The 24,304-nt window shown below is 41.5% G+C and overlaps 1 protein-coding gene across 1 annotated transcript in view; it reads left to right on the forward strand.

Moving 5' to 3' along the window:
• The window catches only part of LOC135210894 (calcyclin-binding protein-like), a 333,184-nt gene that overhangs the window by 297,516 nt on the left and 11,364 nt on the right, over positions 1-24,304 (forward strand). Inside the window, exon 5 of the mRNA XM_064243829.1 lies at positions 4,452-4,627. Coding sequence (XP_064099899.1) covers positions 4,452-4,627 — 176 coding nt within the window. The remainder of the gene's footprint in view (positions 1-4,451; positions 4,628-24,304) is intronic.

The following is a 24,304-nucleotide window of genomic DNA, read 5'->3' on the forward strand; positions in this document are numbered from 1 at the left end:
AAACAACTGAATCCCATAACAAAAGCCTTTTTGCTTGCATTTCAACCATAGTACGATAGTAAAAAATTACTGTAGTTATGTTACAAATGGCTTTAACCCTTAAACGCCGACTGGACGTATTTTACGTCAACATTTTTTGTCTCTCGGGTGCCGACTGGACGTATTTTACGTCGACATACAAAAGTTTTTTTAAAAATTCGCGGAAAAATACTTTTAGGCCTACCAGCCGAAAACTCTTGAATCACGCGCCTTGGGGGATGCTGGGAGTTCACGGATCAAGGTGTTGTTTTGTTTACAATCGTTACGCAGGCGCGCAAGCGCGAATTTCTTTCTTGCCGCACTAAAAAGTATCTGTGACACATCTCGGAAATTATTTCGTCACTTTGACATAATTTTTGTACCATTTTAAATTAGCCGTTACATGAAGTATTATATATGAAAATGTGTGCATTTTTATGAAAAATACAATAAAAAAATACTCATGATTGTAGCTTTTATCAGTTTTGAGATATTTTCATATAAATAACGATAAGTGCCAAAATTTCAACCTTCGGTCAACTTTGACTCTATCGAAATGGTCGAAAAACGCAATTGTAAGCTAAAACTCTAATATTTTAGTAATATTCAATCATTTAACTTAATTTTGCAACTAATTGGAAGTCTCTAGCACAATATTTCGATTTATGGTGAATTTATGAAAAAACTTTTTCCTTACGTCCGCGCGGTTAACTCTTCCGAAAAAATCATACATGCGATTGTGGTAATGTTTGCACCATTTTAAATTAGCCGTTATACATTTTAGTATATAGAAAATGTGCGCAATTTCATGCACAATACAACTAAAAACAAAAACAACCCATGGTTGTAGCTTTTATCAATTTTGAAATATTTTCATATTAAAAATGATAAGTGACAAATTTTCAACCTTCGGTCAACTTTGACTCTACCGAAATAGTCGAAAAACGCAATTGTAAGCTAAACCGCTTATATTCTAGTAATATTCAAGCATTTACCTTCAGTTTGCAACAAATTGGAAGTCTCTAGCACACTATTTCGATTTATGGTGAATTTATGAAAAAAATAACATTTTCTTTACGTCCGCGCGGTAACATCCGAAAAAATCATACGTGCGATTGTGGTAATGTTTGCACCATTTTAAATTAGCCGTTACATAAAGTTTTATATATGAAAATGTGCGCAATTTAATGTAGAATTCAATAAAAAATAATTGAAGGTTGTAGCTTTTCTCATTTTTGAAATATTTGCATATAAATCACGATAAATAGAAAAAAAAACCACGTTCAGTCAACTTTGACTCTACCAAAATGGTCGAAAAAACGCAATTGTAAGCTAAAACTCTTACAGTCTAGTAATATTCAGTCATTTATCTTCATCTTGAAACAAATTCGAAGTCTCTAGCACAATATTTAGATTTATGGTGAATTTTAAAAAAAATCTTTCCTTCTCTCAGCACGCGGATTCTCAGCCACAAATCTCCAAAATACGTACGTTCCATTCTCGGAATATTTGCTCCGTTTCATATTAGGCATTTCATAGAGTTTTATATATGAAAATGTGCGCAATTTCATGTAGAATAAAACGAAAAATATTTGAAGGTTGTAGCTTTTCTTATTTTTGAAATAATTGCATATAAAAAAATATATATATAAAAAATTCGACATTCGGTCAACTTTACCTAGTCAGATATGGTCGAAAACTGCATTTGTAAGCTAATATTCTTACAGTATAGTAATATTCAATCATTTGTCTTCATTTTGAAAGAAATTAGAACTCTAGGACAATATTTAGATTTATGGTGAATTTTTGAAAAAAATATCTGTTTACGTCCGTGCGTTACGAATTCATGCATTATTTTGTGATAATATTTTCTCTGTGTTGCTTTTATCGTTTTACGATGTGTTATATACCAAAATGATCGCAATTTAGTGTACATTACAACGAAAAAAGAAGTAACTCGTTACCTTTAACCGTTTTGCGCACAGCGCGATTTGAATACAATTATATATGAAATTTCGTTTTTGCGCTATCATATATCGCATTATTTATATATGATAATGATAATTTTTTTCATTTCTGATGGTTGCATACTAAACTTCAGCCAATGACAAAAAAGGAGCCAAAAATGAACTCTTAATCTTGAAAACTAAGCGCGCTGTGAATTTTTGAAAAAAATATTTTTTCCGCTTCGGCGCTCACTCTGAAACACCTCCGGCACACGGGAGACATTTTTTTTTTTACCGCTTCGGCGTTTAAGGGTTAATGAGAATAGGACAGATATATTTTTACATAACTACATCCTTACTCTATGGAGAAAAGATTGGCAAGGGCATATACTACTGCTAAATTTAATCTAAGTTTTGGCTTAAGTTAAGGAAAGAATGTTGATCCACTAACGACTATTATCATGCATCAGCAACGTAGATGAAACTCTTGCAAACTTTGGTATAGTGCCATCAAAATCGACTGTAAACAAAATTTGAGAGAAACTGTGTTAATCAAAATTAATAGGCATGAAAGAACATTTTACAGTTTTCAGTCCGATTAAAGGTAACTGAAGCTTGTAGTATTCTAAAGAGATAAAGTAAAAATATCAACGGAATCTGTTGATTTTTGTTTACACAATAAACATGCTCTCAACGCCATCTACTAACAAAACAAAAAAACTAAATTTTGTTCACCAACTATATGTTTTTAAGTGATATTTCGACATGAAAACACTTCCTATAACGTAAAAAAACCTTGTCTCATATAAATAGGGTATCTTGAGATTCATTTGTGCTAACTAGAAGCAAGAAAGTTGCTCTGATTTGAGTTCAATACAGCAAAACAAACACCTTGCAATCACCCTCAGCTGATTTCCAAACCAAAACATTGATTGCTGTGTTTGTATTTTATAATACAAACAAATAGTAATGTGAAAATACATATATTATTGGATGCAGTGAAGTAAAGCATAACTTTTTAAAAGATACATGGAAAAGATGCATATCCATTATGTTTGTGTTTTATCATACAATACTATTATGTGATTATTACATACTCAAATTTTATATCTCATTTATGTGACTCCTTAGAATTAGCTCCAATATTAGGTCTTCAAAGTTGCATGGTATGCAAGTATTTACCGTATATTGATTGTATGCATAATTTTTTTTTTTTTTTTTTTTTTTTTTTTTTTTTTTTTGAAAGTAGAATGTTTTAGTTAACATATGGTCTTAACTGTCCCACTATTTTATTATTTATGAACTTAATTATATCACATTCATTTAGTATTGTTATAGATATTAAACAATAATGAATAGATAACTATACAGGCCATCCCTGGTTATCAAAGGTGGTTCCGTTCCAACAGGTTTGATGATAAGCAAAAATGGCAATTAACCAAAACTCTGCTAGTTATGGTTCTTTATGGCGCTGATAACTGTTTTATTGCACCTCTTTTACGTGTGTGTCAGTGCCATAACTCTATTATTGGCACCAATAACTGGAAATAGGAGCATTGTTGTGCCGAAAATTGCCAATTTTTTGTCGGGCTTTGCTTTAACTGAGTTCACCGATAATCTGAGACTGCCTGTAATGAAAAAAAACACACAAAAAAAGGAAACAAATATTTTTTTGTTGCAGTAGTGATGTTTTGTGATCCTCACCTCAGTTCTGAAATTCAAAAAATTCCAATAATCAAAAAAACGTGTGGCCCTAAGGATTTTGGGGAAAGGAGTGTGTACCTGTAGTAATATGAGAATACAAACAATATTATCAGATACAGTGAAGTGAAATATAATTTTTAAAAATATCCATGGAAAATATGTATATGTATTTGTTATATTTGTATTTTATATAATACGATCCTAGTATGTAAATATTACATGCGCTTATTTGATATCCCTTGTATGATGTAACCCCCATAAAATTAACTCAAAGTTAGGTCTTCTAAAGTTGCATGGTACACGAGTATATACAGTAATATTAAAATCTGGTGAATGTTTAGCAGCTAAGATAGGTCTGAGTTGGATATGAATATTAGGTAAATTTTACAATACTCCATTTGGAGAACCAGAAGAAAAGATTGAACTTCAAAAATGCTAATTTGGAGTACTGCGGGGCATATCTCTAGGTGTTATTGTGCTTATCTCCTAATAGTAAAGGAACTAATAGTGTTAAAATTATTTTAAAAGTATTTTAATTCAAAATTCATAAGATGTTGTAAGAGTTGAATAGCTTTGACTAAGTGTTTTTGTCCTTTTCAGTTAGACAGTTAGTGTATTTCCTTTTGCTTGGTCATTGAGTAAATACATTCATCCACCATGGACATGTTCCTTCCAAGACCGTTGCTCTGTTAGATGTTCATTATTGGGCTCACTTTCACCCTTGTTTCCAAAACTTGTAAATAATATAATAATATAAATTCTGTACTGTTTATTTTGTTTCAGACATGGTGGTTGTATTCCTTGCAAAAGCTGAAGCAAAGAAATGGGGAGCAGTAACAGCTGAAGAAGTTCAGATACTTGAAGCTCGAAAGCCAAAGGGAAGTGCAGATGACCCTAGTGGTGGCATGATGGATTTAATGAAGCAGATGTATTTGGATGGTGATGATAAAATGAAGCAGGTATGTAATAAATGGTTGTATTTATTTATCCCAGAAATCTTATATGTACACAAGTATATTAATTTACAATGGTTGTGTGTGTGCATATATATATTATATATATATATATATATAATATATATATATGTATATATATATGTATATATATATATATATATATATATATATATGTGTGTTAATTCGTTCCAGAAGAAGCGACGAGATGCGATTTTGTCGAGATCTGAATGAATTATTTCCACAAGAAATAACTGAAAATGGATTAATCCATTTTTAACCACCAGTTATTATCATAAACTTGCCTTTTTATACAAAACATTACCCATAAATACAAAAATTACAATTAAAGAAGTTCAGTGTTAAATAACATACCATTCAATGCACTTTTTTCATTTTTAAATATATACTATACCATTCAACATACTTTTTTCATTTTAAAATATATACTATAGTAAAATACTGCCCTACTACGTACGCCCAATTCGGCCATAATACGACTGTTGACTGAGCGCCAAAGGCTAGGTTAGGTATGTAGTTTGTACTGTAAGGGGTAGGCGTAAATATTGTTGCTAATAATTAAACATTGAAAATAAAGTCAAATTCTTACAGGAAATTAATTAAATATTGAAAATAAGCCAAATTATGCCTGTTATCATAAACTTCAGAAAAATTCCCGAAGTTAAGTTGCTAGCTAGTGGCCGTGAGCAGCCATAAACAGAGGTAAACAAACCATCATACAGAGTCTACTGGAATACTGTATACAAAATAACTTTAAAATATCTTTCAGTACGTGTTACGATACTAAATTTTTTCTCAAAATATCCTGGTAAAATATGGGCACTTTTCATAGGTGCTTTTTGCTTTATAATGTGACATTATCAGCGGAGTAATACCCATTGGAAGTAGAACCTCATAAATTTATTCCTTTAAATTTGAAAGAATCCCAGTATTAAGGATAACTGGGGGGCTATCGATATTGCAAAACCCCTTTTGTAATTTGATTATAAAATAATACCAAGAAAGTATTGCCCCTTAGTAAACAAGGCTCGAAGTCCAGCACGACTGGGAACTACGAATTATGAGCATCTAACTTTCGTAAGTCAAGCACGTCTGGGAATTACGAAAAATGAGCAGACTGAAAATGTTTTGGCAGGCAAAGGCACTGTCTGAAACTGACAAAAAATGCTGTTGGCTTTTTTTTTTTTTTAATACATTTATAAATGAAGTAGCTGCAATTCTTAAACCCAGCTTTCCATTCAGCATCTAAAGACAGTGATAATGTCCTTAAAATGAAATCAGCTGATATTTTAAGAACGTAAACAAAACCAGAATGCAAATGGCAGATCACTCTGTTCGTATTATAATTCGATCATATGGTAATAATACATGCAATATAATTAGATACAGTAAAACAAAGGTTTTTATTAAAATGAACATTATTCTCAATACACAAATATTATTGACTTGCTAATCGATATGTGTCAGTGAAACAACTTAACCCAGGCAACAAGAAGTCTCTCTCTCTCTCTCTCTCTCTCTCTCTCTCTCTCTCTCTCTCTCTCTCTCTCTCTCTCTCTCTCATATTCCCGATTTTTTAATTACAGATGAAGCAATTTTGTTACCTGTAGTACAAGCACAAGCAACAAACTTGAGAAACGGCTGATTGCTGTTGTCATTTGCCGTCACTATAAAAAGAAGGGAAAAAAAGCGCAGGCGAAATTAATGTTCAAAGCTAGCGAAATCGCACTTTACGCTTCTACAATCAAGTGTTGTGCCATTTTTAAACCCAACTTTGTTCATTTACAAGAAAGTATTTAAGTTACATATCTTATACCAGCCAAGTGTAATGGCAATAAAGATATTGATAGCTCAATCAGCCAAGATTTTGAGAATGTAAACAATATCAAATGCAAATGGCATACAATGAAAATGCTTATATTCTGTAAAATATGTTTAACTTTTTCAAATTATCATTTTCTCCAGAAAATATTCATGTTAGGCTTATAGACCTTTTTGGTTTTTAGAATTATGGATAGAGATCCTACTCTTGTAACAAAGTGAGAACTCGCTCATCCTAACGTCTAATTATGGTAATCATCCACAGTAATTGCTGTAATTAGTTGTTTTGTTTACAGTATCAAAAGTTGTATCGCTAGTGATTCACTTGAATAACCTACAGATTTTACCATTATGTTACAAATGTTTTGTTTACAGTGTCGATAGTTTGTCAATAGTTGTGACTGTAGACTGTAGCTAACGATTGATACAACTATCGACTCTTCAAGGGTTAGCCTATCATTAAAAATCTCACAACATTTTAAGGATGTCACAGAATGACTCTTACATTATTATTTCCAATAATCTTAAGTTCAATTGTGGTTCTTAGTATTTTTTTTCCTCACCAAATGAGCATGGGAACAACCCTATTAGCGGCGACTGACCGAACCACTTTTGTTTACAAAACTCATATGATTCCTTTATTTAGGTGTGTATATATATATATAATATATATATCTATATATATATATATATATAATATATATATATACACACACACACACACACACACACATACATACATACTACATACATACATACATACATACATATATACATACATGCAGCCCGCAGTTACCGTCACCGTCAGTTAGCAGCATTTCAGTTTTAAATATATTTATAACTGGGTTTTTCTGGGCCTAACCTGTGTTGCTCCGTGAAATAGTTCCATAGCACTCATTTCTAAGGTATAAATATTGTTAAATATACTAGAGAAAAAAGCTATATGGTTATGCCAGAGTTTCCTGGCTCGCTCACCCTTATTTAGGGTGCCGGTATGGAAACTTGGGCGTGTGAAACCACTATCAGAGGTCCTCTGCCATTTAGTCTCTTCCTTTCTCAATATCCCTCGTCTACAGGGGAGCCGTTCCAGGCCATCTACCGCCTGCTACTGCTACAACTAGCGTCTGTTTAGCATTCCTTCGATAGCACTGCTGAAGCGTACACGTGTTGTGTTTCTCACTGTGTTTTTCGTATGAACTCCCTTTTCTAGAAGTTGTCTGATCATCAGGATACTGCTGCATCCAAGTTGAGTACTACAACTAATATGTGGTCATGTTTTAGGGTAGCGATGCTCTTTTTATATATGTTTATTTTGGTAACGAACGGGAGCCAGCATGACGCCGCTCCAAGTCAGCCATTCGGGCATCGATACCCCACATATATTTACGCTCATATCGGCACCCAATTGGTCCCCCCATACTAATTGGAGTCGCCTTTTTTGGATAGAGTAGCAGTTTTTCAGTTAGTATATATATATATATATATATATATATATATATATATGTATATATATATATATATATATATATGTAGTATATTATTCCTGACGTTATACTTTAGGTCCGTACGCGGGGGATTCTAGCCTACCGAGCCGAGCCGCATGCTCTCGGAGGGTAGCCTAGGTATGGGATTCCTGTTATACATCCTTTATGTTGTCTTCCAACCAATGAATGGCTCGATGCTGTATTATATTTTACCTAGTATTAGCCTCTTAAATAAGAGACTTTTTGCCTTTATGTGGGAGGGCATCGGCCCTTACCGTAGCCTACGACGGTCCGTGAGCCACCCTGGTCTTCCTAGCCAGGTCGGTTATAAAAGCCGATTTGGCGGGTTAGGCTAGCTGCTCAGAGCCTTCCTGTCCAACCTGTTCAGATCGTTACAATTTGCGAAGGTTAGGCAGCTGCTTGAGAGGACTCATTACCCCATCCCTCTTTCTCTATCCCTCTCCCTCTTCCCCCGCGTCAGGACGAGATGTAATTCTTTTATCCTAGTGATATTGAAATATGTGTTATTTTGCCCGCTTTGCATGTTATAGTAGGCCTATAGGCCTTCTGCTCCTATTCAGTGGGGCCAGCCTACCGCGTGGTTGCCCACCTGATCGCGTGTGGACCACTCCTCTGGTCAACCTCCCTCCCCCTTTCCCCACCTCGGTGGGGGACGCCGCTCGCGGGTGCCCACCCCGGCAAGCCTTGACTGGCCACCTGGCTCGTCAGGACGGTACGCTCCACGTGTCACTATAATCGCGTTCCCTATCCTCAGCCCTACTTCACTATACCTATCCTCCCGCCCCGGCGGAACCGGGACCCCGACCAGAAGGCATCGGTTATGCAAATAGCTACGATCCCTTATTCGATCAGATACAGGCTATAAAGTTTACCGATTCCCTGATCTGCTCTCATATAGTTGGACCCGGAGATAAAGATAGCTAGGTGGAAGGGGATGCTGCGCTAGGAATGTTGCACAGCGAATACAGGCGGTCCCCAGGTTACAACGGGGGTTCCGTTCTTGAGACGCGTCTTAAGCCGAAAATCATCATAAGCCGGAACATCGTCAAAAATCCTAAGAAAACCTTACTTTTAATGCTTTGTAAACTATGTAAACTGCATTCTTATGGCATTTTTCATCAAAAAAACCTTCAAATATTGATTATTTTGCATTTTTGGTGTCATATTACATCTCCCAGATGAGCGTTGTAGGCGTTGTAACTCTGGAACATGCGTCGTAACCCTGGAAATAACGTCTATTGACAAGCGTTGTAACCTCGGAACGTCGTAAGCCGACACCGTCGTACTGCCTGTATAGCAGTTTTCTTACACGCATGTATAGATATTAGTAATTTCAATTACTTAAGTAAGATAAGTTGATGTACTATTCTTCGAGTTCGTTTACTACGGCGGACATTCCTACTCCGTCAGGTATTCAGAACCGAGGTACCATGTTATTATCACTAGCTCCCTCGCCTGGTTTTTATCTTCTTGGTTTTTTACTCCATACCTCACTCCGGTGGGAACGGAGAGTGGGCTTGAGACAATCTTATTCGACTAGAATATGTGTCTCCGGTGCCAGCGGAGTCAGGCCAGGTTCATCCTTCCCCTGCTCTGTCTGTACCAGGCCTAAAACCTTAATTTCATGACAAGAACGAGAACTAGGCACCGGAGTTAGTGAAATACAAATATTATTAGACACGTTCCACCGGAGTCAACTCCGGTGACAGTAGAGTTGCGATGCATGCCCCACCAGATACATCTCCGGTGGGTCCAATTAGTGATACTCATGTATCAATCAAGTTACAGATGGTGTGTTGCTTGGAGACGGCGTGCACGGGCGTACGGCCGTACTGCAAGAGCTGTGCGGGCATGAGGTCTGCCAATCTCATGCCGGATGTTAGACTAAGTGGGTAGTATTTAGGTTAGTGATTGAGATAACTATCTCTTACAGAACCCTCAAGCCGTCAAGGATGCGGCTTGGACAACCTGAAGGCCTGGGTCGGTGGCTTTGGCAGGAATGTCAAGGCCAAGCAGCCCTACATGCTGTCCGAGGAGATGGCCTCTCTCATCTACCCTGGAGCAAAGAGGTCGGCAGCTGTAGAGGCTGAAATGGCAGCCCCTATCATTGCCAGGATCCGGGCGGAGACCACGCCTTTGCCGGAAGACACGGAGGGTTTCGGCGAAGAAGTATTGGGAGATGTGGCGGCCATGAACCTAGACAGCGAGCCCATGGTTGTCGACAACCAGGGCGGAGGTAAGAATGTTGTTGAGGCGGGTAGTGTAGGGGCTACAGGCCTGTCCTTTAGCCCATCTCAATCCTCTAATTCTTCTTCTTTCCAGGGATTCACCGGAAAGCCCCAGTCTGTTAGACCTAACTCGGGCTCGGTGATCCCTAAGGTGAAATCCACTGACACCTTAAAGGCTATTAAGAAGTCCCTGCCTAAGCCAAAACCTAAGACCAGCCGCGCCAGTACGCCATCGGCTTCCAAACCCGTGGCGGACTAGGCAAAAGCTACTCCCCCTCAACAGGGGTCGAGAGCGAGAGGTTAAAAATCTTGGGCCCAGGAACCTAGCTTTGACCCAGCGGCTTTCTCCTCTATAATGATGGAGCAGACGGGGAACTTGGTACAAACCAAGTTCCAAGAGCTGTGGGACTGGATCGTCGGGACAATCCATCCAGTCCCTGACGGAGAGGAGGATGAACCAGGAGACCCTAGTGGCGGGTATCCAAGAAAACCTGGTGGCGGGACTACCTCAGTCCGGGCAGTTTCGACAACCCCTGTCGATGCCGGACTCCTCAAAGCTGCCTCAATTCAAGAACAACCCTTTGAGGCCAGCAGCATACGCCCCATTCTTGGAGGGTACGCTCACAATAGAGGGATGCGGAACCTGGCGAGTAGAAGACTTTGAGTTCTACCCGCAGGATCTCCAGTTCCCCTTCATGGGCTATGCCCGGTTGACGGAGGAGGCAATGATAAGGGAAGATAAGGTCCCAAAGGAGACCGTCATCTTCCCTAGGGACCAGGCCCAACAAGCCTGGGTCCGTAGCTTGACAGAGTGGGTGTGTGTCAACACAAAGTTGACACCCCACAAAAGCCCCTTTGCAATGTTTGTAGTGAGTGATGACACTCCTACCCCATGCCTCCAAAGTGGCCAAGCTAATGCTACAAGCGGCCACGGAAGACAAACCTATGCCGCAACTCCGGGAGACAGATTTACCTTCCCTTCTGCTCCCCGGAGGCACGGAGTATTGGGTTGACGCCCCCGCAACTTTCTCGGTGGGTAAGCTTATCCCAGACTGTGCTACAACACAGTTTAGTGAGCGGCTTCCTAGACTCCCCGATACCTTAGTCAAAGCTGAGTATGACGCAAGGTGCAGGCTGAGCAGGTCCCTCAACTCCGCCACCATGACAGAAATGACGTCCTTTGTGTATGCGGAGGAGCCACTATTTAAGATTTTAACAAAGTCACACCTTCACACCGTACAGTGTGACCTTTATGACTTTGCTGTGGCCAGACGAAACTCAGGAAGCATGTCTTGTCGGACGCTTCCATTCGACATGAGCCCAATAAGCTCATTAAATCCTCCATCTGGGGACCGAATCTCTTCCCTGAGTCCGTCGTTAACGAAGTTCTCAGGGAGGCAGCCAGACCAGAATTAACCAAAGCCTGAGGATACGCTGGGGACTCATTACAAAAAGGAAGTTTGAGTCCTCTAGAACGCATTCTAGGGACAAGAAACGGCCAAGGAAGTTCCATCCCTTCCAGTCCGCTCAACCTCAAGCGGTGGTCCAAGCTGTCCCGGTGGCCCAGTTGAACCAGCCCTCCACCTCGAAAGCACAACCACAACAACAATTTGTGCTTCTGAGTCAACCCACTCAGCAGCCACAAAGTTCAACCTCTTTCTCTACCTCCCCAGCCTTCAATGCTACCTTTGAAACTCAAAGGGCTTTCAAGGGTACAATAGGTTCACCAGAGGTAGCTGGGCTAGAGGAGCTTTCCGACACAGGAGTGGCGGAAGAGCTTCTGGTCGAGGCAAAGGCTTCCGGGGAAGCCGTCCATCTGCCAACCAGTGAGGCTCCCCAGGTAGGAGGGAGGCTGTACCTCTTCCGGAACCATTGGAGGTTCAGCACTTGGGCCCACAGTATTGTAGCAAAAGGTTTGGGATGGAGTTGGAAAGAATGGCCTCCTCCATCAACCAGATTTTACCAGGAACCAACGGCGGATTTGATAGAATACACCCAAGACCTACTTCGGAAGAAAGTAGTGTCAGAAGTCAGACATTTAAAATTTCAAGGGCGCTTGTTCAGCGTTCCAAAGAAAGGCTCACACACACTAAGAATAATCCTAGACTTGTCCCATCTAAACTCATTCATTCATTGCGACAAGTTCCGTATGCTGACCGTCTCGCAGGTGCGGACCTTACTTCCCCGTGGGGCCGTCACCACCTCTATAGATCTTACAGATGCCTACTATTATGTCCCAGTAGCAAGACACTTCCGCCCCTTTCTAGGCTTCAGACTAGGAAAGAAGGCTTATGCCTTCAAAGTAATGCCATTCGGGCTCAACATAGCGTCCAGAATATTTACAAAGTTAGCGGAAACAGTGGTCCAAGAATTAAGGACCCAAGGGATAATGCTAGTAGCCTATCTAGACGATTGGCTCGTTTGGGCCCCGGACGCTGAAGAATGCCGCAAAGCAACAGCCAAAGTGATAAGATTTTTGGAATACCTGGGATTCCAGATAAACAGGGACAATTCCCGGCTGACTCCGGCACCACGTTTTCAGTGGTTGGAGATACAATGGTACCTGAACACATACAACTTATCAATTCCGCCGGCAAAACGCAGAGAAATAGCAAGAGCTACAAGACAATTCCTCAAGGGCAAACAGACGTCCCGGCGGAACCAAGAAAGGATTCTAGGTTCACTCCAATTTGCATCAGTTATGGACGTGCTATTGAAAGCCAAACTCAGGATATAAACCGGATCTGGCAATCCAGAGCAAACAGGAAATCTCGGGAGAAAGTATCCCGGATTCCGCCGATCCTACGGAAGAGACTCCGTCCCTGGACAGATGTCAAGAGCCTGGCAAAATCAATATCATTACAGTTTCCTCCCCCAGGCCTGGTAGTTCACACGGATGCCTCCGTAAGTGGCGGGGGGGATACTCCCAGTACAAAAAAGTACAAGGGACTTGGTCAGTAACATTCTGCCAGCTGCATATCAATGTACTGGAGGCCATGGCAGTGTTTCTGACCCTGAAGAAACTCGCCAGCAAAGAAGATCCATATCAAATTAGTACTAGACAGTGCAGTAGTAGTCCACTGTATAAACAGAGGAGGCTCCAAGTCGAGCCATTTAAATCATGTAATGATAGCGATATTTACCTTAGCAACAAGGAACCAATGGTAACTGTCAGCCACTCACCTAGCGGGAGTAAGGAATGTAGTAGCAGATGCACTGTCAAGGACAATTCCGCTGGAATCGGAATGGTCCCTAGACGGAAAATCATTCAAATGGATCTGCCAACAAATGCCAGGGCTTCAAGTAGATCTCTATGCCACAGATTCAAACCACAAACTGACATGTTATGTGGCTCCCAATCTGGACCCTCTGGCGTTTGCCACGGACGCTATGGCAATAGACTGGAACACTTGGAAGAAAATTTATCTATTCCCTCCGATAAACCTACTACTGAAAGTTCTGAACAAACTCAGATCTTTCAAAGGACAGGTTGCACTAGTGGCTCCCAACTGGCCCAAGAGCAATTGGTTCCCACTACTAGTGGAATTGGGACTCCGGCCCTGGCGGATCCCCAATCCCGGATTGACGCAGTTGGTACAAACGCGGACTGTGTCCGCTTCCTCAGGGATTCAGAAAGCCCTAACTTTATGGACTTTATGAAGCTTGCAGCGCAAAAAGATGCTAACATTGATCCTCAAAATATCCTGTTTCTCGAATCAGACAAACGAGAATCTACACTGCGTCAATACTATTCAGCAGTAAAGAAGCTAGCCACCATTTTGAAAGACACAAAGGTACAAACCATGACTACGAATCTGGCAATTACCTTTTTCAAAACCCTGTTCGAAAAAGGCCTACTATTACCACGACCAAATCTGCATTAAAGAAAATATTTCAATTTGGATTTAACATTGATTTGACAGATTCGTATTTTTCTTCTATCTCCAGAGCTTGTGCTAGACTTAGACCAGTAAATAGACCTCAGACGATCTCCTGGTTTTTAAACGATTTACTTGAGCTAGCTTCAGACACTGTTAACGAATCATGTTCTTATATAACCCTTCTCAGGAAAACGTTATTTTTAGTAAGTCTGGCATCAGGAGCCAGAATATCTGAACTGTCGGCCCTTTCCAGAGAACCAGATCACATTGAATTCCTCTCATCTGGAGAAGTTTTGATTTTGCCAAATTGTCAATTCTTGGCTAAAAATGAGGATCCACAAAATAGGTGGTCCCCATGGAAGATTGTCCCACTTCCACAGGACTTATCTCTTATGTCCAGTTAACACTCTAAGAGCCTATCTAAACAGAACTGTCAAGAAATCCTCAGGCCCTTTATTCATTAGGGAGAATGGTGAAACTATCTCCCTAAAAGGAATCTGACAACAAATTCTCTATTTTATTAAACAGGCCAATCCGGAATCAATTCCACATGTACATGATATTAGAGCGGTAGCTACTTCAGTTAATTACTTTCATCATATGAACTTTGATGATCTCAAAAAGTATACAGGTTGGAAGTTGCCGACAGTATTTAAACGCCACTACTTAAAATCCTTAGAGGCCGTTAAATTCCCGGCATTGGCAGCAGGGAACATAGTTTCCCCTGACACTGCCTAGCATAGTTAATAACTAGTCTTAATAGCCTATATCTCTCTCTTTAGTTCTTTCTCTCCTACCTGCCTCGCTAGCATTCTTGACCTTTGCTTTGGTTGTTTACCGGGTTGCACAAATTGACCTTGATTTCACCTGGACTGCACTTATAATCACTCTTGATTGTACATATGAATGTCTAATTGTATATATATATATGTATATAAAATTCCTGTATCGGGGTGTGGGATTCATTTAATCCTATCAGATTTGGGTTTTACAACCCTAATTATTTAGATAAGGACTGTAGATTTAAGGATATTATTAAAATTTCAGTAGAATTAAGGAACTTTATTGAACTTGTAGAATTAAGAAACTTTCATTAAAAAGTACCTTTGAAGTTATCATATAATTTTATTTTCCTTCCAGTAACTGGTTTACTCTAGATTTCCAAGCTGGTGGAGCCAATTCTCTGTTACTATTTCACGGAGCAACACAGGTTAGGCCCAGAAAAGGGATTTTGACAAAGGAAAAATCTATTTATGGGAAGTTACCTGTGTTGCCCAGGGAAACCCACCCTCTCCTTTTTCCACACCCTAACTGGCCCAAGCTTGGGTGCTATCTACAGGAATGATAAACAGACGCTAGTTGTAGCAGTAGCGGGCGGTAGATGGCCTGGAACGGCTCCTCTGTAGACGAGAGATATTGAGAAAGGAAGAGACTAAATGGCAGGGGACATCTGATAGTGGTTTTACACGCCCCAGTTTCCATACCGACACACTAAATAAGGGTGAGCGAGCCAGGAAACTGGCATAACCATATAGCTTTTTTCTCTAGTATATTTAGCAATATTTATACCTTAGAAATGAGTGCTATAGGAACTATTTTACTGGGCGACACAGGTCACTGCCCAGAAATAGATTTTTCCTTTGTCAAAATCCCTTTATACAACTTAGGGTTTATAGTGCTGTTGTCTAGGTATGAGTTTCTTAGGCTAGGTGCCGAGACTGCCTCATGAAATACAAACATAACGAATAAGCATCTTTTACTCTGCTCTTTTAAAGTATCCAATAATACTGTATGTAGTCTTGTATTGCTATTTATGTTATAAAATACAAACAAACTGATCATGTTTTTGTTTGGAAAAATCAGATGAGAGCAAAGGTAAGATTATTTTGCCATATTTAACTCAATTCAGAGCAATTTTCTTGCTTCTATTTAGTGTCAATTAATCTTTAGAAACTATTCATATGTGACAAGGTTATTTTTCTTTATATGAAGTGTTTTTAAGTTTAAAATTGACTTAATACATCAACTAGGCTTAGTTATTTTTTTCGTTAATAGATATTGCTGTTGTCTGGTTATCGAAATGTATTCGCTATCTGACGTAGTACCGAGAGATCCTCATAAAATACAAAAAACAAATATACATTGTTTCCTTGGTTCTTTTAAAAAGTTATGCTTTACTTCACTGTATCCAATAATACTGTGTGTACTCTCATATTATACTACATGTAGTATTATAAAATACAAATAAAGCGATCTATGTTTTTGTTTGGAAGAATCAGCTGAGGGCAGAGGCATAGTTATTTCGCCCTAAACTCGATTCAGAGGGATTTTCTTCCTTCTATTTAGCGTAAATAGGTTATTTTTCGTTGTATGAAGTGCTTTTAAATTGAAATATGACTTAAATATGTAAGTCTTGGTGTGATCTTATTTTTTTCCGTTAATAGATGGTGTCGAGAGCATGTCATTTTGTGTTTAAAAAACTGATTACGTTCGTTATTTTCTTCCTGTTTTATAATAATACGATATTTACTTACTTATCTGTTATCGCCTTGAAGACAACAGTAAAATGTGTTCTTTCATGGCCAGTATTCTTTATTAAAATACTTTTTTCTCCACTGTTATTTGCAATAGAGTTGCATCCATGTTGCTGATGCACAATTGCAATAGAGTTGCATCCATGTTGCTGATGCACAATAATTTAAAGCCATTAGCAGTGACAGTGTGAATATTTTGTTTTCTCAGCTTCAGCTACAACTGCAGCTTAAATTTAGTATATTTACTATATTTCCTTGCCAATATTTTCTCCATACCAAATAAAGGTGTAATGCAAAAATATTTAAGTCCTGTTCTACTTAATTAACGTCATTTGTAACATTACAGCAAATTTTTTTTTCTATTGTGCAATGGCTGAAATGCAAGCAAAACTCTGTTATTATCAGATTCGGTTCAGTTGTTGTAGCAAAACAACTTTTATTGTTCAAGTTGTTTACGGCTGAAGCATTTAACCAATGGTTATAACGGTACTAACGATACATTTACCATTCTCATCTGCTTTTTTAGCTGATTTAACCAGAAGATGTGATAAGTAAAGAAATGGAAGAAAAAGGTCTCTCTCTCTCTCTCTCTCTCTCTCTCTCTCTCTCTCTCTCTCTCTCTCTCTCAAGAGGTTACTCATACCCCAGAACACCATAGACAACATACAGTAGAACATAAAAGCCAAAATGGTCCACATTATGCAATATATACAGATGGCTCTAAATCAGAGCATGGAGTGGGATATGTTGCAGTGTCCCAAGACAACCTAATAATACTTCAATATTCACAGAGCTGTGTGCAATTGCATCAACCATAAAAAAGGGATTTTGACGTAAGGAAAAATCTATTTCTGGGCGATTGGCTCGTGTCGCCAGCGAAATATCCTTTAATCTATTATTTCTAGGGTAAATGTACTAACACATACCAGAGAATAAATAAAATAAAGAAAAGGTCAGTATAACTGACTCGCTCACCCTCCAAGAGGGTGTCGGTATGAACACTAGGCGAGTGAGACCACTACCACGAGCCAAATACCAATAGAAATCTCCCACAACAAAAACCCTCCATGAGGAGAGCCGACCCACAGAGTGAGCAGCTCGTACTACTACTACTCCATCCCATGCTGCCGACTGCTGCGCCTCTGGTGGCCATCCTGAAGTTAGCAGACAATCTTGGGCGAAGGGATGGGTAGGGTGGGATTTCGCTGGCGACACGAGCCAATCGCCCAGAAATAGATTTTTCCTTACGTCAAAATCCCTTTTCTGGGCTCAGCTCGTGTCGCTGCGCGAAATCGTACCAGAGAAATAGCACAAGATTGTAAACAAAGTAATAAAATAAATCAGAATAGGTCTCAAATAAAAAATAAAGTAAATATAAAAAAGAATATAATTGCTAAAAAGATACAAATACACAGTGATACAAAATAGAAATATGCTTAAATTACCCTTAATTCTAAACATGTTTCTTATCATAAGGTAATTTACATATGTACAGAGGTAAATTGGCTTACATGTAACAAAATGGTATCTGTGTAAAGGCATGTATCAAAAATATAATAGCAATTAAAGTAATCAAAAGAACAAATTAAACAACAATGATAATATATAAGGAATGCATATGACTTAATATACAAAACCCGTAACCATTATAAATGAGATGTATCCCCTAGCATAAAAATAAGGGGTAACATCCATGAGATCAAAATCCATAATCATCTGTGAGTGTCCCTAGCAAAAACTAAGGGGCACCCACTACATCATCATAAAAGCAGCTAAGACACCAGGTGAATGTAAACGAACACGGTAGGAATAGACGAACTGTTGAGTGAAGCAGGTAGAAAGGAGGACTGAATCTTCTACTACAAATTAACTAGAATCAGGGGAAACTATGTTTCCCGCTGCCACTGCTGAAAATTTCAGAGCTTCCAAGGACTTAAGGTAATGGCGTTTGAACACTGTCGGCGATTTCCATCCGGTATACTTTTTCAACTCATCGAAGTTCATGTGTTGGAAATAATTAATTGAGGTGGCTACTGCCCTGACATCATGTGCTTTCGGGAAAGAGTCAGGATTGGCTTGCTTAATAAAGTACAGGATTTGCTGCCTGATGCCTTTAATGGATAAAGTTCCACCTTTTTCCCTCTTAAAGAGGGGACCCGATGAGGATGAGGAGGTCCTGGACAGAAAGGCTCGTAAGGTTGTAACTGGGCAAAGAGATACATCTTGTGGAAGGGGTAGTACCTTCCAAGGTTCCCACCTCATCAAAGGATCTTCATTCTTTGCTAAAAAGCTACGTTCCGGAGAAAGTAGTACTTCCCCTGTGGGAAGGAATTGAATATGATCCGGATCTCTGGATAAAGCCGACAGTTCTGAAATTCTTGCTCCTGAAGCTAAGCTTAATAAAAACAGGGTTTTCCTTAAGAGCATTATAAACGAGCATGTGTCATTATCGGTTTCTGAAGCCAGTTTTAGAACATTGTTTAAGAACCATGAAACTGACGTAGGCCTTACAGAAGGTCTAAGTCTAGCACATGCCTTAGGAATAGACGAGAAGTAGGAATCCGTCAAGTCTATGTTGAACCCAAATTGAAATATCTTTTTCAAGGCTGACTTGTTTGTCGTAATCGTGCTAGCTGCGAAACCTTTTTCAAATAAGGATCTGAAAAAGGATATAGCTGAATTAACTGTCATGATTCTAATATCAGATTCTCTCAGGAAGATTGCTAACTTTTTGACAGCAGCATCATACTGTCTCAAAGTTGAATCCCTTTTATCGGATTCCAAGAAGAGAATATTCTGAGGGTCAATATTCGCATCTCTTTTTGCCGCAAACTTCATGAAATCCATAAAGTTAGGGTTTTGAGAATCCCTGAGGAAGCGAACACAGTCTTCGTTTGTACTGACTGGGAGAGCCTGGGATTGGGGATCCGAAGAGGACGAAGGCCCAGCTCCAGAATTAGGGGATACCAATTGCTCTTCGGCCAGTCTGGGGCTACTAGAGCCACTTGACCCTTGAACGTCCTGAGTTTGTTTAAAACTTTCATAAGAAGATTCACTGGGGAAAGACATAAATCTTCTTCCAGTTGTTCCAGTCTAGAGCCAGGGCGTCCGTGGCATAGGCCAGAGGGTCCAGGTTGGGGGCTACATAACAGGGAAGTTTGTGATTCGCTTGAGATGCGAAGAGATCCACCTGTAGCCCTGGGACTCTTTGAAGGATCCATTGGAACGAACTGTTGTCCAGTGACGCCATTCCGACTCTAGGGGCACTGATCGGGATAACGCGTCTGCTATGACGTTTCTCACTCCAGCTATGTGAGTGGAGGAGAGATGCCAACTGAACTTGTCTGCCAGGGAGAAGATGGCTACCATCACATGATTTAGATGACGTGACTTGGAGCCTCCTCTGTTTATACAATGTACTACCACTGCGCTGTCCAGAACTAGCTTTATGTGGGAGTACTTTGGTGGGCGCAACCTTTTAGAGTCAAGAACACTGCCATTGCCTCCAGTACGTTTATATGGAACTGACTGAACTGAGGTGACCAAGTTCCTTGAACCTTTTGGACCTGGGAATACCCTCCCCAACCGCTTAAGGACGCGTCTGTGTGGATGGTAATCCCTGGTGGAGGGAACTGAAGGGGTACTGACACTGACAAATTCTTGACTTTCGCCCACGGCCGAAGACGATTCTTTAGAATCAGAGGGACTGAGGATAGTTTGTCCCTGGACCTGACATTTGCTCGTGAGCGCCAGATTCTGGTTAGGTCTTTCAGTTTGGCTTTCATTAAGACGTTCGTCACTGATGCAAACTGGAGAGAACCCAGGATCCTCTCCTGAGCTCTCCTTGACGCCAGTTTGTGACTTAGAAATTGCTTGACTGACTTCGCTATTTCTTTCCTTTTGGTTGATGGAATCGACAGAGTATGGGAGGATAGATTCCATTGAATGCCCAGCCACTGAAAGTCTGACTCTGGAGTGAGTCTTGACTTGGTCCTGTTTATCTTGAAGCCTAGATATTCCAGGAACTGAATCACTTTCAGTGTAGCTCTGTTGCATTCCTCGACTGTTGAAGCCCAGATCAACCAATCGTCGAGATACGCTACTACCATAATCCCTTGTGATCTGAGTTGTTGCACTACCGCTTCCGCTAGTTTCGTGAAACACCCTGGGTGCCACGTTGAGTCCGAAGGGAACTACCTTGAAGGAGAATGCCTGGTCTCCTATCTTGAAACCCAGATATGGACGGAAGTGTCTTGCAATAGGGATATGATAGTAGGCGTCTGTAAGATCGATAGAGGTGGTGACGGCCCCCCCACGGGGAAGTAAGGTCCACACCTGTGAGATCGTAAGCATCTTGAACTTGTCGCAGCGGATGGCTAAGTTTAAGCGGGACAAGTCTAAGATTACCCTTCTTTTTTGTGAGCCTTTCTTTGGCACGCTGAACAAGCGACCTTGAAATTTTAATCTCTTGACTCTCGCTATAGCCCCTTTCTGAAGGAGGTCCTCTGCGTACTCTGTCAATTCTTTGGAAGGAAGTTGACGGAAAGGTCTGGATGGAGGTGGGTTCGTCAACCAGCTCCAACCCAGGCCTTTTGACACTATGCTCTGAGCCCATTCGCTGAAGTTCCACCGGTGGCGAAAGTGAAACAGCCTCCCTCCTACCTGAAGTTCTTCATTGGTTCTGGTAACCGCCTCGGCCTCCTCTGAAGTGCTTTCCCCTGTTAAAGGGGCCTCCCGATCCTCTCCCACGAAAGGAACGCTTACCTCTGCCTCCCTTACCCGAGCGGTCATACTTCTGTGAAGCTTGACTCTCGAAGGCTTGATTGTAAGCTGGAGAGATGGCGTAAGAGGTGGAGGGCTGAGGCTGAGGGGATATCACATAAATTGGCTGTGATTGAGCCTTAGAGGTGGAAGGTTGGGCTGTTTGCACTAAGGGCACCGCTGGAACTTGCTGAGGAAAGCGTGGCTGCTTTTTCTGGTAAGGATGGAAACGCCTAGGTTTCCTCTGTCCCTTACCTTTAGGTGTTAGGTCTTGTCTCCTCTTAGCCGTAAGGCCCCAACGGTCCTTAAGGCTCTGGTTCAGCCTCGTAGCCTCTGACTGGACTTCCTTCACCATAGCTTCTGGGAAGAGATCTGCTCCCCAGATGTTAGACGAGAGTAACCTATTCGGCTCATGTCGAATGGTTGCCTCTTGTAGGACATGCTTCCTACAATTCGTTCTAGCAGTGGCAAACTCAAACATATCCGACTGTACCGTTTGAGTCAGGGCTTTGGTCATGAGCTTAAAAAGCGGTTCTGAGCCATAAGCTATGGTTGCTACCTCGGACATAGCCATAGAGTTAATTGATCTGGCTAATCGCGATTTCGCGTCAAATTCAGCCTGAATAAGGCCATCTGGGAGCCTGGGTAGCTTTTCACCAAACGCTCCATAGCACAGTCCGGTTTTGAGTTTGCCAAGCTGAGAAGGTGTTTGGCAAGTCCTCCCACAATTCTCCGGCTGAGGGGAGCAACGGAGATGTGGGATCTGCTTCCTTCAATTGAGGCATGGGTTCCCCCTTCTGGGCGCCGCTGGGATGGTAGACCTCGCGATCTTTGTCAGGAACGGGAGCGGGGTACTCTCATCCATTGTGAAAATGGTAAAGGGACTCTTGAAAGGTTGTAGCCTCGGTATTAGAACAATCCATGTCCTCTAAACATCTGAGCCATTCTCTCTGAGCCTGGTCTCGTGAATAGAGGACTGTCTCCTTTGGTACCCTATCATCCCGAACCATGGCTGAAGCTGTAAGCCTTGCGTAGCCTATGAACGGAGGCTGGAGGTCTTCCGGGAAGAACTCGAAGTCCTCTATCCTTCGAGTTCCGAATTCCGGTATGGAAATGAGACCGTCTTGGAAGGGGGCGTATGACGCTACTCTCCATGGATTGTTCATCGAGAACGGTAGGTGCGAGTCATACGGAGGAAGCTGAGTTCCACTCGTATTGGAAAGTGGAGGAGAGGCTAGAGGGGCTTCTCTCAGTCCGGCTATAATGGAGTCCTGGGAAGTAATCCTATCCGACAGACGAGAGATCATTTGTTCCATGCTACTCTTTAGGGACCCAACCAGGTCGCCCACCTGTTGCAACAGGCCAGCATTGGAGTCCAAGGCCGGAGCTGCTGCGGAGGTGGAGGGTGGCTCTGAATCGGAACCAAGGGTAGCGGAACTGGTGACTCTGCCGGGGTGCGAGATCTCTCTCTGGAGGATTTACTCCTCGAGGACTTAGAGCCGGAGCTAGAAGCTTTAGACCTGTCTGCTCCGGGATTCCCAGCCGGAGGACTTACGTGAGGAGGATGACGCCGAAGTCGACTTCTTAGACGACGACGACGTCTTAGTCAAGGATTTCACTGCTTGACCCTTGACCTTAGGTCTAACCGAAGCGTCAGGAGGAGTATATAATTCATCACCTGTAAAGCCTTGGAAGGATGGAGAGGTTGCAGGAGTAGAAGAAACAGTTACACCCAAGGGTGACCCTTGGGTGTCCACCCTACCTACCTCGACCAACAGGTCGTCTACACCTACCATAGGTTCCACATTAATATCTAAAGTCGCGACGTCCGTGGAGATATCCTGGTCTTGATCAGTTAATGAGGCAGCCAGCTGTTGTTGGATGAAGGCGATAGTAGGGGCCGCCTCTACTGGGTCGACGTATCCTGTCGCCTTGCCTCCGGGGAAGATTAACAGCGCCAACCGCTTCTCCAAGATGTAGGGCATACCCTTGGCGGCGTTCTTCCCAAAACCGCCGACCCAGGCCCGCAGGGTTGCCAGTGCGGTATCCTTCACTGCCGGCGCCTGGAAGTGAGGGCGTAGATTAGATTTAAGAATCACTTAAAACTAAACAAAACTTAAAATATAACTTAAACTTAGATGCCTTAAGTTAAAGTGGATGATGAAAACTTAAGCACTAAAACAGAAGCGGAGCAGCTACCGGAGATGGAATACTCACCCCTTCTAAAAACTGGCTCACCAGATCGTAACATATGGTACACGTCTCATGGTACCAGACCTGGATGTCCCCGTGCAGAGTCGCGCATGGAGCATGGGACCGGCAAACTTCGTGTCCACATGGGTCCTGAAGTGTGGCGGCGCATCCCGGATGCTCACAGTTGGTGGCCTGTAAGTGGGAAGACACATGAGTATCTTAAAGAATAACACTTACAGGCTAAAGGACAGAAGAACTCCGTTGCATGCCGGAGCTCGGAAAAATTTTGGGCATAACCCCCCCCTGCCTCGCCTGATAGGCTATAATCCCGGAGATATCCGGTAAGACATGTAAGGGAGGGGGGGGAAGGTTTAAGGTACTTAAGATAAACTTATAGTTAATCTAATAACGCTTAAACCTAAAACTCAAACGAACCGGACCAAGTCCAGTGCGTAGCGAGTGTAGTAACTCAGCAATACGGTAAGGTTAGCAGGGACCCACTGTATGTTCCGGTCCACTCTACTGGGAGGACTAACATCTTCCCGCTGGATGCCAGGACTCCGATCAGGAAAGGAGTCCTAGAAAGGTCGGGAAGAGCGAGGAGACATACAGGCTCGAGCGAACCGGAGCGACAAGGAAGCAACGGATGGGGGGAAAGGTCCAGTCCCCCCACCCCCCACCACATCACACCGGGCCGGACCGAGAAGCCGGAGAGGTCGCGTCCAGGCTGGGTCTGTCC

The sequence above is a fragment of the Macrobrachium nipponense genome, chromosome 4 (genome assembly GCF_015104395.2).
Source record: "Macrobrachium nipponense isolate FS-2020 chromosome 4, ASM1510439v2, whole genome shotgun sequence".
NCBI lineage: Eukaryota > Metazoa > Arthropoda > Malacostraca > Decapoda > Palaemonidae > Macrobrachium > Macrobrachium nipponense.